At 49.9% G+C, this 11003-nt stretch overlaps 2 protein-coding genes across 2 annotated transcripts; both read left to right on the top strand.

Annotated features, from left to right (window-relative positions):
• Nucleotides 1-3550: 3550 nt before the first annotated feature.
• On the top strand, nucleotides 3551-5294 carry LOC6601245 (probable serine hydrolase). Its single transcript, XM_002026171.2, has 2 exons — nucleotides 3551-4054; nucleotides 4137-5294. Exons 1-2 carry the CDS (start codon nucleotides 4031-4033, stop codon nucleotides 5157-5159), a joined length of 1047 nt encoding a protein of 348 aa, XP_002026207.1. The 5' UTR covers nucleotides 3551-4030; the 3' UTR covers nucleotides 5160-5294.
• A 1339-nt stretch (nucleotides 5295-6633) lies between these two features.
• On the top strand, nucleotides 6634-7696 carry LOC6601244 (probable serine hydrolase). Its single transcript, XM_002026170.1, has 2 exons — nucleotides 6634-6657; nucleotides 6725-7696. Exons 1-2 carry the CDS (start codon nucleotides 6634-6636, stop codon nucleotides 7694-7696), a joined length of 996 nt encoding a protein of 331 aa, XP_002026206.1.
• The last annotated feature ends 3307 nt before the right edge of the window (nucleotides 7697-11003 follow it).

The raw sequence follows: 11003 nt of genomic DNA, 5'->3' as shown, positions 1-11003 counted from the left end.
GGTTTACATTCGTAATTTTCTGGAATTTCTAATTGTAATATGCAAAAGAGTACGGAATCGTGTACATGTGTACCGAGTATTGTTACATTCCCCTTTGTCTGTGTGTGTGTGTCTGTGTGTGTGTGTGTGCTTTGGCCACGTTAACAGAGCTCCTCGTATGCAAATGTATTCGAATAGAAATGTGGCTTATGCTGGTGCTTCTGCTTCTGTTTCTGCTTTATAATTAGAAGAAATACAATTAAATGCACACAGCAAGGGTTGTGGGAGGGGACACACACACACACACACACACACACACACACACACACACACACACACACACACTGACACACACACATAAGAATGATTTCTTAATGCAATTCCATCCACAATCTACATTCTCCTCACATTCGGTGTTTTTCCTGCGTGCGGTTTTCGGGGCCCCTTGCCCCTTGCCCCCTGCCCCCTGCCCCGTGCCCCCCCTGCCTGCAGCCATTGTTCGAGCTTAAATCTCTCTCGCACTTTGGTCCCCGACGTAGAATCCGGCCAAAAAATAGCAACACATAAAGAATAATAGCCAGGGGAGTGTAGGGTGGCAGGGGGGGGGCGGGGGACTACGACGAGTAGTTGCAAAGTTTTTCCAACCATTTCCCTGGGTTTTGCCTGGTTTTTTCCTGCCGCTGTTGTTGTTGTTGCTGCTGAAGGTTTGGAGGTGCATGGCATATCAGCTCGAGACTTCCGGCGGTATCTTTTGTTGGGCTGAGCCCCGGCTCAAGCTCCAAGCTGCTTTAGGGCGTCACGGCACACACTTAGCCGGAGCCCCCAACCCCCCCACCGATCCGTCCTGACAGGTTGAGAGCTTCATCGGAGTCCATGCGTCGAGTTTCGTTGCGTTGAGTGGCACTCCCACTCCCACTCCCCCCCTCCACTCCCTCTTCCCTCCTCCACTGTATTGTTTATTGTTCTTTTCTTTTGCCGGAACTCAGTGGCGGGGGGTGCGGTGGGGGTAAAATAAAGGGTTTACCTAGGAGAATGGGACCCCATTTCCATTGTTCAACCTATCATCGGCAATCATAAATATTTATCAAACTAAAGGCGTGGCGGCCATCCCATGCCACTTAAGGGGCACAGGTTAAGGGAGAAAGAAAAGAATTAAATTTCATTTGCATATGTTAAGTGGCAGAAGCAATTAAAGGAACATCGCAGGCGACAGGCATCAGGAGCAGAAGAGGACCACAACCTGAAACTGGAGCTGGAGCCTCAAGACGGTCCATAACCAGTAGCTGGATCTTAAAGAAGGCCAACGAGGGCCAACGATGGAGGGGGGGGATTGCAAAGCAAGAGGAGAAACGGCCAAGGACGCCCACCCACTTGATTGAGATGTGAAAAGAGCAAAAGCAAAAGCAAAAGGACAAAAGGACAAAAGAAAGGGGGCCCCAAAGGGAGGACACATCAAGCAAGTGCCTGCAAACGGGAGGGGGGGGGAGGGGACACATCAAGCAAGAGGCACGAAAGGCCCTCAAAGGAGGGACAAGAGAGGGGCGCGCGGCAAGGAGGACAAAAAGCGCGTGGAAATGAGAGGCGAAAATTGGGTGAAAATGTGGAAATCATAATTGGCTTCCAAATGCTTGAACTCAATTATGTGCGCACAATTTTTGGTGGGGCATCCAGCAGCCAGAAGCAGCCAGAAGCAGCCAGAAGCAGCAGCAAACGCGCCACCAGAGGCTGCCGTTGACAAGCAAATTATGGATTCAAGGCCAATACACACGCACACATCAGGGAAGGGGGCTGCGACTGGGGGGAGGTGCACAAGGAGAAAGTAGTCTCTCTCTCTTCCTCTCTCTCTGTCTCTGTGTGTGCGCCTGGGAAATGGCACTTTCACTTTGGGGAATGCTCAAGACAATTTGCATAGCATTTGCCCAGGCAGGAAAAGGAAAGCAGCTCTGTCTCTGGCTCCGACTGCACGGAGCCACGGAGGAGGTTCTTGGGGGGCGTGCAACTGTGTGCGACCCCAAAAACACAGACATGATAAATTACCCAAACATAAATTAAAGATAAATCATGGCTGCAGCACACGAGATGGAAATGCACAAGGAAATGCACAACCCCTTCAGCAAATTAGAGGATCCACAAGCTAGCGAGATGCGATGGAATCTGTCTGGAGTTGTAGTTAGTCAAGGATAAAGACAGCGGAAGGTAATCCGCACTCTGGACAGCTGGACAGCCGGGACTTTGAGGGAGTGGCCACCGATGAGGAAACATCTCAAGAATGGCCCGAAAAGGGCTTGAGTAATCGATCTGGCAGCATCAGGCGCTTAAAGTTGCCACAGCACGGCACATCCTTAACCCCGATTTAAGTTGCATGCAACCGCTACACCTTCTCACCATCGTTGGCGAGGCGAGTGGCACGTGCTCAATGCAGTTTGAAAGGACACCGCGGCGAGTCATGGCCATCCCAGCGTATCGGTGTGCAACGGTGTGCGACCAGAAGGCCAACTCGTTTGAGAGTCACGTAGTAATCGACACATTCCCCAAATCTCTCGGCAGTTTATTGACTCTGTCACGGGAGAGGCGGTGATTGTTGTTGTTCGAGGCACGGTCAGCCATGCCAGGCCATGCCAGGCCACACCATGCCTCCGAAAAGGCAAATTGGAAGATTGAGCCCAGGGGGAAGGCCATCGGAAATTATCAGAAAGTGATGATCAAAGTATTAAAAGAAGAGAGTAGTCGTGGCAATACTTCATACGGAGCTGATTCCCAGACTCTTTATAGAACAAGTCCAAAGGAAGCGACCTTTTCTGGGGACCTTTGACCTGCTGCACGACTATTTGGGTGTGCTGTGCCTCGATCTGCCCCCAGGAATGAGCTTTAGCGTAATGGAGTTAATGCCCATGATCCCACTGATAATGCAGGAATACGGATGGAAAAGGTCTTCTTGATCGTTCATTCTTTGGCGGGGATTCTGGGCCACCTCTACACCTGTCTGGACAGCAGATGGGCAGCCCTCCAGTGGATGAGCCGCAGACTGGCAGGAGGAAGAGCCACCACTCCGTACTCGTGAGGAAGTATTTAATTTGATCTCCAAGGACACCCTGAACCCTGTGCACCCTTCCCTGGCCCAAAATCTGACCCACAGAACGGGGATCAGATCGAAGACAGGCTACTCTTCAGCAGGGATGATCGGGTCAAGTGTCTCCACAAGCTCTAGTCCCCCTGCAGGGCTGGCACTTCGGATCTAGCCGATGCCGTGGCCCCCGCCAGGAAATGAACCACTGGGGGATCGTAGCCTTCGCTAGGCACAAGATTGGGATGCCTAGAAAGGGTATTAGTTTAGCATTTTTTAGCTCAAATTACAATGTTAAAGCGATTGAAATTGTCAAATAAATCAAAGCTTTCAAGACTTGAAGGCAAGAAATGTACGCATTAAAGCTTCTTGCGCGCTCTCTCCCTCTCTCTCTCTCTCTCTCTCTGCTTGGCTGCTGCAAAGCTCGATCTGCTCGCACAGTATTCTCTAAAACTTCCGACCGGCAGCAACGAAAAGTGTTTCGGGCTGGAAAATCATTTGCCAAGCGATGAATTAAAGGAAAATAAAGCAATAAAAACGGATACTATTTCATACAAGCGAAAATTGATCCAAAAAACAACTGATCGCAGAGCAAACTAGAAAAATGCACAAATCTTAAGTAAAATGTGAAGCGCATGGAGAAAGCTCTGATAATGCTTGCTCGCACAAGCTGGCTGCTATGCTCTTCGTGCCCAAAGCTCGATGATTGCTCTCTGGAAAGCTTGCTGCGAGCGGCCTTCTCTTTGCACAAGTAAACTCTTTGGGCTGCGACTTTTGAATCCGATTCATTCCACGAACAGCTGTTCGGGTTATTCGGCTGTGAGGCGCGTAGGGGAAATGTGTAGAGTCGGAAAACACTAATCGCTCCACGCCTGACTAGCCAAGATACCACAGATAGTACTGTGGGTACAGCCGCCGCAATTACTGGATCAAGTCGAAAAGCAACCGCGCCGTTCAAAGTTCAAGAGGCCGACGACGACGGTCGAGATGGGAACGCTGTCCCTGGCAAATGTGAGTCAGCGGATCGATGCCGGCATCGATCGATTGTTTGATCGATTGAGACCCTGTTTGATCATCTGTTCCTCTCTTGCAGTACGAGGAGGTGAGAATATCGGTGCCCTGGGGTCACATATCGGGTCGCTGGCATGGCAATCGAACGGAACGACCCATTCTGGCGATTCACGGATGGCTGGACAACCTGGGGACCTTTGACCGGCTGATACCGCTGCTGCCCGACAACGTGGGAGTGCTGTGCATCGATCTGCCGGGCCACGGGAGGTCGTCCCGCCTGCCGCCGGGCATGCATTACTCCGTCTACGACTACGTGTTCGTCATTCCGCGGGTAATGAAGGAGTACGGATGGCACAAGGTCTCGCTGATGGGCCACTCCCTGGGCGGCATTATGGCCTTCATCTACGCGACCCTGGCGCCGCACACGGTGGACATGGTCATCTCGCTGGACATACTGCTGCCCATTCCCGACGATGCCAGGGGAAAGGATGTGGACACGTTCGGCAGGAACATGGAGAAGCATCTGGTGGAGGACGAGCGCCAGGAGGAAGGCAACCTGCGCGAGCCGCCCGCCTACACGCTGCCCGAGCTGCGCAAAGTCCTCTCGAAGGGCAGCTACAACTCGGTGCCCCCGAGGGAGGCACAGCATCTGCTCTACCGCCAGGTGGCCAAGTCGCAGCTCTACCCGGACAGGTTCTTCTTCTCGCGGGATGCACGGGTCAAGTTCTACTACCACATCTTCTTGGAAAAAGGACTCGCTGCGGAGATGGCGAGACGTATCCAGCGAAAGCCGTATCTAATCATCAAGGGCTCCCTGTCGCCCTTTGTGGGACCCCACTGTGACGAGGCCATCGCCATTCTGGGCAAAAACAATCCCCACTTTGAGCTGCACGAAGTGCAGGGCGGCACTCATCACGTCCATCTGCACGCCGCCGAAGAGTGCGCCCAGTACATTGGGCCCTTCATCAGACACCACCGTCCTCCCAATCTGACCACCTGGTCTCTGGCGGGCAGAGGGGAGCAGCTCAGCTCCAAGGAGCGCCGACAGGCCCAGGAGCAGTTCTTCGCCAGGAGCAAGCACAGCAAACAGAGAAGCAAACTGTGAGAAGAGTCGCTTTCAAAGTGCCCGAAATAGATTTGTATAATCATAATTTTAGCAATAGTTTCGCACTAAAAAGATATAGTTTATTCCGTGCACAGATCTTGGAGCGGACATTCGCGAAAATAAAAATTATAAAAATAAAAAAAAAACCATCTAAAAATAGTCCAGAGGGGATTCTGCAGATAAGACTCTGGCCACTGGAAACGTTCCACCTCTTTACTTCCCCCTAATCCTTATCGTACGTTTACCCATCGCTCCTCTCCGATCCGTGCCACTGCTGAAACCCTACTAAAAACCCAAATTTCCATGGACCCAAAGAGGAAGAGGTGGTGCCAGGAGATAAGAAATGGTAGAACGGGCTCTGTCTCTCCCTCTCTCTGTTTTGGAAATACGTTAAGGAATGCACACTTACAATCGTCAGTTTCTCGCAGTGCGAGCTTTCGAGCATGCCGTGCGATGCACCGTTAGAAAGCTTGAGAAATTCTGCGTTGTTTGCATGTTCTTTTCTCACCATTCGTTTATCGGTTTTAACGATGCCTCGAATTGAAGAGGAAGATCGCAAAAAAATTGTGCACACTGCACAAGAACGAGGGGGAACGTTGTGAGTTGCTGCGGACGCCGCAACTCTACAGTTATACACACATCCACTTTTACCACAATTCTAATATACCCCAATACTCATTTTGAGTACCGTGTATAAAAGAAAATACACACCTTGTTATTTGGTATTTGGTATCCACACTCCTAATATATCGGACCGAGACGAGTTTGTTTCAAAATTTCGCCACACCCCCTTCCGCCCCCGCAAAGAATGCAAATCTGGGGATATTCACAAATCTCAGAGACTATTAAAGCTAGAGTAACCAAATTTGGAATCCGCACTCCTGTTAGATCTCACTATAAAACGTATATCTCAGAATTTCGCCCCACCCCCATCCGCTCCCACAAAGGACGAAAATCTGTTGCATCCACAATATTGCAGATTTGAGAAAACTAAAAACGCAGAATCATAGATAATGACCATATCTATCAGATTGCTGAATCTGGATCAGATCAGATCATTTTTATAGCCAAAAGGAACAAATCAATTTGCAGTGGCTACGCAGCGCGTGACGTCACGCTCAGACTGATTTTCTGTCTCTCTCGCACGCACTCTTTGTCGTGTCGTTTAATATTAGCGGCGTCTGCCGGAGGAGAGCCATACTGACTTAGTATCGGGTATAACTGTAGAGTTGCGGTGTCCGCAGCAACTCACAACGTTCCCCCTCGTTTCTTTTCGGCACATTCCTTATCACAACATAGCACAACGCAACATTTTTCGGATGGAATCCAGATTCCACTTTATTTCTGGTGCTGTGTTCCGGAATCATTCCGCGCATAGATCTTTGAGCGGACAGTCGCCTCGCCGAATTTGCGAATCGTTGAAGGCCTGTTCCCACAGAGAAGAGATACTGCAGATAAAACACGGGCCTTGAGGATGGGCACATTGTCGCTGGATGATGTAAGTGCTTTCATAATGGAAAAGTGGAAAAGTGGGGATATTGCAGCATTTCTCGTGGTCTTTGCAGTTCGAGGAGGTGAGAATATCGGCGCCGTGGGGCCACATATCGGGTCGCTGGTACGGCAATCGAACGGAACGGCCCATTCTGGCGATTCACGGATGGCTGGACAATCTGGGGACCTTTGACCGGCTGATACCCCTGCTGCCCGGCTATTTGGGCGTGCTGTGCATCGATCTGCCGGGCCACGGAAGGTCCTCCCACCTGCAGCCCGGCATGCACTACAGCGTCGACGATTACGTGTACATTATTCCGCTGGTAATGAGGGAATACGGCTGGAAGACGGTCTCCCTCTTGGGGCACTCCATGGGGGCCATCCTCATGTTTGTCTATGCCGCTCTGGCGCCGCACACTGTGGACATGGTCATATCGCTGGACATTCTGGTATCCGCTTGCAGGCAGCCGGACGGCAACAATCTGCGGCTGTCGGCGCAAAATATGGAGAAGCATTTGCGGGAGGACCAGCGACTGGTGGAGGGCAGCGACGGCGAGCCGCCCGCCTACACGCTGGAGACGATGTGCAGGGCCCTGGTCCAGGGCAGCTTCCAGTCGGTTCGCTACGAAGTGGCCCATCACATACTCCACCGCCAGGTGACCAGGTCGGAGGTATATCCGGAGAAGCATTACTTTTCCCGGGATGGGCGCATCAAGTTCATAAACCACGCCTACCTCGACGACGGCCTGTTTGCGGCGATGGCGCGTCGCATCGAGAGGAATCCCTATCTGATCATCAAGGCCTCCGATTCGCCGTTCCTGGGGCCCAGCGAGGCCTTCTCTATTCTCAGCGAATGCAATCCAAACTTTGAGTTCCACGAAGTGCAGGGCACCCATCATGTCCACCTCAACGAGCCCGAGAAGTGTGCCCAGTACATTGTGCCCTTTCTCATTCGCCATCGACCTCCGACGCTGGACTCCAAGTCGTCCAAGGAGGGGTCCCAGGGGTCGCAACAGCCACGCTTTCATCCAAACAGCAAACTCTAACAATGGCTTTAACATTTCCACTCACTCCGCTATCACTATCACTGCCTGCTTGATAGATTAGATGATTAGAATAAGATTAGACGATGGAAAGTGTAAGTGCTTTTGGGGCAAGGCCAGATTACAGCTCCACTCAAAGAAACCCATAGCCTTTGCTCAACAACATTAATAGCGTGAATATAAAGATTATTCATTCGGTTCTTTGTGATCTTCTGTGATACTAGGTATTTTTTCTATTTTTGGAGGTTTTTTTGGTTTATTTTTGGACATTTATGGTTTATTTTTAGTTGTGTTTTTGTAAGTTCCTGATAACCTTAAGGTTATATATATTTTTCATATATAGAGCCCTGCCGTCAGCAGCATCGTTTCGGTGGAATTCGGTCTTTGCTTCTCATTCAATCAAAACACTCGCCCAAAACGGCCTAAAAGAAGCAGATATCGGAATTTTTACTTTGTCAGATCCTCAAATTTCGGTTCTTTTTCCCGCTCACTCTTCATTTGATTGTCTGAGACGTCGAAGAACTGAAGGAAGTACTCGTAATGATCGAAAGCCTTCAAGAGGCATGTGAATAGTTGTGATTTGATGATAGTTATTATGGGTTATGGTGGACCTTTGATCATTATCTACATACATATCTCTCTATCAATCTTTTCCTATCTTTGAATCCTTGGGTCCTATGGCTTACTTCTGGCTTAGATATTGCCTCCTTAGGTGGGTTCCTCGTGGGTTAGGCATTCCTTGATCAAGTATCTTGAATCTTTTTACCAAACTCCCAAATGTTTCCTTACTTTAAAATCTCCCCCCCCCCACCCCCCCCCCCCCCCTCGTATTGGCTTTTGCAATCGCAATTCGTGGGGCATCTATCAACCTTTTCCACGGTGGTGTCGGAGCCAAAGTCCCTGTTAATACCTAAGCAGAGACAGGCATCCATCCTTGTCCTAGTCACACACCCACACCCACACATTCCTGCGTGTTTTTTCCTCCTCCCCTCCCCAAAAGCCGTTGCCATTGCCATTGCCGTTTCCTGCAATTTCGGAGCAATTTTAAGCAGCTTACTGCTTGAGCGCATTAGAACAATTAGCGCTATCATCAGTGCCATAGATTCCCGGCGATCCGCCGGAGCACGAAAAGTTAAGCGCCAATTGTAAGTGTCCTTCGAAAGTCCTCCTCCCGAATCCTCCATCGAATATTAATTAATATGAAGACTAGAAATAGTTTTCAAGTGAATCCTCGAATTGTTGTTGCCGCAATTACTGCAATAAATGCAAATCAAGTCCCCCGAAAAATCTAAACAATTGTCGGGGGGGGGGGGGGGGGGGGGGGGGGGGGAGGGGGGAAAAGCTGGCTCTGGCTGTGCCTCAATGAAAATTAATTTTCCACAGCCGCATAGAATTTTCGCAGCCTGCTTTTAGGCCGAGGCCTGGTAACGGAAAGGAGAAGGAGAGGGCGAGGGCGAGGGCAGGGGGTGGCAAGTCCTTCCGTCATACTTATTAATTTAAACACTTGTCGCTGTCCTTGTTGTTCCTGCTGCGACCTTGAATGGCTTTTCTTTTGGGGGGACGCCAAGGGGTGGCGAGGGGGGGGGGGGGGGGGGGGGGAGGGGCTTCTTGTTTGAATTTTAAACATTTGTTTGTGCCACGCATAATTTTGCTGTCATATTAATATTTATGCCCCCCCAAAAAGTTTCGCCTTTGTCTTCTCACTTCGCTGCGTCTCGGAAATTCAATCAATTAATGTTTCAAATGGCAGGCATTTTCATACACCCCCCCTTCCCCCCTCCCCTTTCTGTTTTATGCCTGGTTTTTCTTTTTTCATTTCTTGTTTTTTCCTCGTGGCTGGCAACACTATCGATTTTGCCGTTTTAGAGAGGTGCCACATACGTGCACGTGGCATATATTTCCCCTCTGTGTGTGTGTGTGTGTGTGCGTGTGTGTGTGTAATCAGAGACGCCGCAGGGTTTCCTTTCATTCCGTTCATTTTTCGGCATTTTGAAGGTGAAACCATAAAGCCTTGACGGGGCATATGCCTAGATTTTTGCCAAATTAAAGTGGGGTTTGGGTTTTGGTGTTTGGCGGTGGGGGATGGGGCATGGTACGAGCACTTAACTGCCCCTTTTCTGCACCGCGGGAGGGGACATGGCCCGGCCATGCGGCTAGGGGGGGCGACTAAGGGTTAACTCAACGCATTTTCGGTTCCAATTTCAGCAACATTTTGGCCGTATTTCGGTTCGGCTAGTCGCCTCTTAAAGCCTTCAAGAAAATGCAAAGTTTTCAAAGGAAATTTGATGAATCTTTTCTTTCCCAAATGGGGCTATTCAACTTTTGCAGCAGTTTCGAGGGTGGAATACGATTTTCAAGAATTTTGATATGCCTGAAAAATGAAGTAACTTTCATGCTTTTCAAGTTAAGGGCCCTTTTGGTAACCTTTTGAGGCTCTTTAAGACCGTATTTCTTGAGCCGAAATGTTCTTCTAAAACTGCTTTGATGGGATGGGAGGAATACAACCAAAGAATTCAATTAGGAGCAACATCTCTTGCCAAAAACTCGTACTCGTAAAAGTGCATCTTCAACTCTCGTTTTTCCGCCATAAATTAGCAAAATTACCCACAAAAACGGGGAATATTTGTGAAGTAAGCTCCAATCCAAGCACTACCGCTGTCCACTTATCCATCCAATAAACATCAACGGCCACACCTATTGCTCTGCCCATAAAATGGCCAAAAACTACCGCCAGTCAGCCAGCCAGCCAGCCAAATGATTTAAAACGAGCCACAAGGATCGGAGGATTCTCTCTCTCTCTCTCTGTGTGTGTGTGTGTGTGTGTGTATTCCGGTGGAAAATGAAATGGTGGAAAACCCTTAAACCAGATGAATTATGCAGAGGGGCCTCCTGCCGGCTGCCGGCTGCCTCCTGCCTGCCGCCTGCCGCCTGGCCCAAGGCTTAATAAACCAAACTTAACGAAAAACTGTTTAAAATTCGAACGGGACTCCGAGTCTGCAATAAATCTGAGGCCACAAACTGCACTCGATTGCCCGGGGGCATGCAACGTCGTCGTCTCTGGACGTCTCTCTCTCGTCCGTCTGTGTGTGTGTGTGTGTGTGTGTGTCTGTGTGTGTGTGTGTCTGTGTCTGTGTGGCGTGTGCGAAAACGTGTGCGCAATTTTCGCAATTTTCTAATAGCCGCTAAAGCTGTCTCGGGGGGCAGCAGGAGGAGGATCAGGAGGGCAGTGGATTCTGGGGGGGGAAGGGGGGGTAGGGGGGTAGGGTTTTCTCGGACGGCTGTTATTAAAAAAACAAGTCAGGCTACATTT

The sequence above is a fragment of the Drosophila persimilis genome, unplaced genomic scaffold, assembly GCF_003286085.1.
Source record: "Drosophila persimilis strain 14011-0111.01,24,50 unplaced genomic scaffold, DperRS2 tig00001296-arrow-arrow-pilon, whole genome shotgun sequence".
Lineage (NCBI taxonomy): Eukaryota > Metazoa > Arthropoda > Insecta > Diptera > Drosophilidae > Drosophila > Drosophila persimilis.
This window is presented reverse-complemented; position numbering and strand designations above follow the sequence as displayed.